General features: G+C 41.2%; 1 protein-coding gene across 1 annotated transcript in view; it reads left to right on the top strand.

Annotated features, from left to right (window-relative positions):
- Positions 1-4160, top strand: part of LOC107694983 (A disintegrin and metalloproteinase with thrombospondin motifs 20-like) — a 139308-nt gene that overhangs the window by 53486 nt on the left and 81662 nt on the right. Inside the window, exons 12-14 of the mRNA XM_016494735.1 lie at positions 649-797; positions 1660-1801; positions 4039-4143. Of these exons, the coding sequence (XP_016350221.1) occupies positions 649-797; positions 1660-1801; positions 4039-4143 (396 nt within the window). The remainder of the gene's footprint in view (positions 1-648; positions 798-1659; positions 1802-4038; positions 4144-4160) is intronic.

Raw genomic sequence — 4160 nt, 5'->3', positions numbered from 1 at the left:
TATTGTTGGCTATTGCTACAAATATACCCCAGTGACTTAAGACTGCTTTTTTGCTCCAGGGTCACATATCTTCTTCAGCGTTCACAAACTTTCTGTTTTGGATGAACTGTCTCTTTAACTCCAGTGTTAGGATGCAACTTGTCCAGTGTTTGCGGTTCTAATCATGCGAAAGAGCCTGAATTCACATGCTCACACTCACTTGAGCGTAGCTGTGAGATACTTGGAGATCTGACGGTCTCAGTTTACTGTAATCTTATCGCTCTTTGCTTTGCACTGGCATGAAGGGTTTCTGTCAACCTCAGTCTTGCCGATTTGATGAACTCATAACTCAAACTCTCACGAGCTGATGGCGAGGTGCGGAGAGACGAGAGCATACTGCGCTGTCATCGTTACTCTGATGGATAAATGAGTCCCGCAGAAGGACGCATGCACCTCGAGTAGTGTCCATTTTCCCCCTCGTAAAGACAAAGGTGTCTTGTAGGGTGTGTGGAGTGGGAGTGAAGGGTGAGCGAGGTAATGAGAGGACTAAATCAGCTGACGCAGGTGTTTAGTCTCAAAGCCAAGGACAAATTGAACCAGCAACATCAACATCTCACGTAATTACATCACATGGCTATTCTGAGCCCCGATTTCCGTTCTCCCTTGCAGAAAGCTGAGCTGGCGAATGGAGAAAGGAGGTTTATTTTGTTCTCTCTCTGGCTGAAAGAGCCATTCAGAGACGTTAAGCCCAACAATTCAATGAGCTCCAATGTGGTGCCCTGCTCTTTTGTAGCTCCTTTATGCGTTTCAAAGGAAGGGTGTGGTGGGACGTATATGTCATGACGTTGTTGAAACGTTGGTTTTGGCACCGTTGAGTTGATTCTTGGAGACGCAGCATTGTTAAACAGCACCGTCTTTACTAGGGTGAAATGCAGCCTTTGTGTTGGCTGAGGTCCATTCAATCAGTTACTCGCAGGTAACAAAGCAGACCACCCACCGCTGCCTCCATCTTACACTTGACCTTCAGACGCCAGGTGAAATCAGAAAGACTGCATTCATAATTATCCATTGGGAGTTGATGATGAAATGTATATCTATATATATATTAGTGGGTTCCAATGGTGATTGAACCCAACATTCATCAAAATATGTGACCCTGGAGCATAAGGGTCAATTTTTGTGAAATTGTGATTTATACATCATCTGAAGCTGAATAAATAAGCTTTCCATTGATGTATGGTTTGTTAGGATAGGACAATATTTGGCTGAGATACAACTATTTGAAAATCTGGAATCTGAGGGTGCAAAAAAATCTAAATATTGAGAAAATCGCCTTTAAAGTTGTCTAAATGAAGTTCTTAGCAATGCATATTACTAAACAAAAATTAAGTTTTGATATATTTACGGTAGGAAATTTACAAAATTGTAACATGATCTTTACTTAATATCCTAATGAATTTTGGCATAAAAGAAAAATGGATAATTTTGACCCATACAATGTATTGTTGGCTATTGCTACAAATATACCCCAGCGACTTAAGAGTTGATGCATAAAACACTAAATGCTTTACAATAGTACTTCCTCCAGGCTTCTGAGGATGAAGAAACCCACCTGAAGCTATCGCTAGATTTCTCCTTGTTGAATGTGTTGATATCTGTCTGTTTTTTTTTTCTTTTTAGCACTGGTTATGGTGAATGTCTCCTGGACGAGCCTTTGGGGAGGATGTATAACCTTCCCAACCAGCTTCCAGGTCAACTCTACAACGCCAACCGGCAGTGTGAACTCATGTTCGGCCCCGGCTCCCAAGTCTGTCCGTTTATGGTACGACATCTAAATCTACTTCCACCACGCATTGGCTATGTTTCCGTCACCCTCTTTTAATACGCATTTTGAAGTATCGCATGAGAAACGAGTGATGGAAACACCAAATTTTGAAAAAAATATCCCTTAATTCACAAAAAAGTTTTTACGCTCGCTTGAGGCGGTTTTTGTCTTGTGTGAAAAAGGGTTAATGTGAATAATGGGAGATGGAAATGCATTTGGCGAATAAATTCCTCCAAGCACATCAAAAAAGTCATGTGATTTGCGTCATGGGATGTATGGTTATTCTGAAATGCCCGAGCAAAGTCTGTCATCAAAGTATTTCTGTATAATAGTCTTACACGACTGCGTTCCCAAACAGCAGGCATCCACCTCCAAAAGCAATGACTGCATTTATTGTGCTTTGTATGCTCACTCTGAGGCGCAAGTAATTTATTATATATGAAATTGATTATATTCAGTGGCTTCTCCTACTTTTCTTAGTGATATTTAGTGATTAACATATAAGAGGTCATTGTACTATAAAGCATCCTGTAAGTTTCAGAACTCAAAACTTTGTCTTTAGTCTAAAAACAGCTTATATTGAAGGCAGTCTGCCAAAACCACAGCTTGCGGAGGCGGTGCTTATCCACACTATTACATCATATGATGTAATAGTGTGGATAAGCACCGCCTCCGCAAGCTGTGGTTTTGGCAGACTGCCTTCAATATAAGCTGTTTTTAGACTAAAGACAAAGTTTTGAGTTCTGAAACTTACAGGATGTTTTTATAGTACAATGACGTCTTATATTTCAAAAGATCAAGTGAATTTTGGTTTCTCAGTTCATGACCCATTTAAAGGGGACATCAGGTGCATTTGCATATAATATGTGTTAGTGTAACCCCTCTCTCCCGGGTCCTCACCGCCACACCTCGTTCTTGTTCCGAGTGGGTCTCGAACCCGGGTCTTCGGCATGGGAGGTGGACGCACTAACTTGAGGACCCGGGAGAGAGGGGTTACAGGGGTTATCAGGGGAGTGAGGTTTACCTGCAAAGCACCTACTCGCTGGCCTCCGTTACACTCACCCCCCTAAGCCTCACTCCCATCCAGGTCATGGAACCAATGAAAAAGGGCTAACGGTAAAAGGGTTTTGTTTTACACGACCATTGAGGAATTTTAACCAAAGTACATTGCAGACATTTCATGAAGGCCCTAAAGAATCATACCAACTTGTTTAAAACGGTCATCCAATGTCCCCTTTAACGACTCATCCCTGTTATCAAGAGATCCTAAAACAAGGTTCCTTTGTACATTGGTCCATCATCGTTTTGGGAGGCCGTTTAGTCATTTAACAAGGGAATACCAGATCGCTTTAGGGAACCCAACTGTTTCTTTAACCTCCTGTTCAGTTCTCCCATTGTTCATCTCTTCTTCTGGTCTCTGAGTTCTTGCAGTCTCAAGACTTGTTTAGCTAACCATCTTAATCCATTGTCCATACAAGCAACTTAAAGGGATAGTTCGTTTAAAAATGAAAATTACCCCATGATTTACTCACCCTCAAGCCATCCAAGGTGTATATGACTTTCTTCTTTCAGACGAATACAATCGGAGTTATATATTAAATTAAATATATTAAAAAATATTCTGGCTCTACCAAGCTTTATAATGGCAGTGAATGGCTGTTGAGATTTTGAAGCCCAAAAAAGTGCATAAATCCATCATAAAAATTGCTCCACACGGCTCTGGGGGGTTAAGGCCTTGGGGGTCAAACTTTATATACTGTAATCTCTTGCTTTACTATCTTTCGTATGCGCGTTCATGAGAGAGTAGCATTCCAGCGAATGATGTTGGGCGTAGGCAATATTATTCTTACACAAACTCATCGATTCTCTGCAGAAGGCATTTAATAACCCCCGGAGCTGTTTGGAGCACTTTTTATGATGGATGGATTCAGTTTATTGGTCTTCAAAATCTCAACAACCATTCACTGCCATTATAAAGCTTGGAAGAGCCTGGACATTTTTTTTTTTTATATATAACTCCGATTGTATTCGTCTGAAAGAAAGTCATGTACACCTGGCTTGAGGGTGAGTAAATCATAGGGTGATTTTCATTTTTGGGTGAACTATCCCATTAACTGTATTTTAGATTGTACCCATATCAAGAAAACTCTCAAGTACTTGAGTAGGGTTAAATTTACCAGTGTTCAAGTCATTATTTCCCCAGTTTTGACTGAAATGACTTTCGTCGATTGCAGAAACAGTGCAAGCGTCTCTGGTGCACCAGTGCAGAGGGCGACCATAAAGGATGTCGTACGCAGCACATGCCACTCGCTGATGGGACCGAATGTGGCTATGGCATGGTAAGATACTTTCCCTA

This window comes from Sinocyclocheilus anshuiensis, unplaced genomic scaffold (genome assembly GCF_001515605.1).
Source record: "Sinocyclocheilus anshuiensis isolate Anshui unplaced genomic scaffold, SAMN03320099.WGS_v1.1 scaffold923, whole genome shotgun sequence".
Taxonomy (NCBI): Eukaryota; Metazoa; Chordata; class Actinopteri; order Cypriniformes; family Cyprinidae; genus Sinocyclocheilus; species Sinocyclocheilus anshuiensis.
Note: the sequence above shows the minus strand (reverse complement) of the source record. Positions and strands in the feature narration are given on the sequence as shown.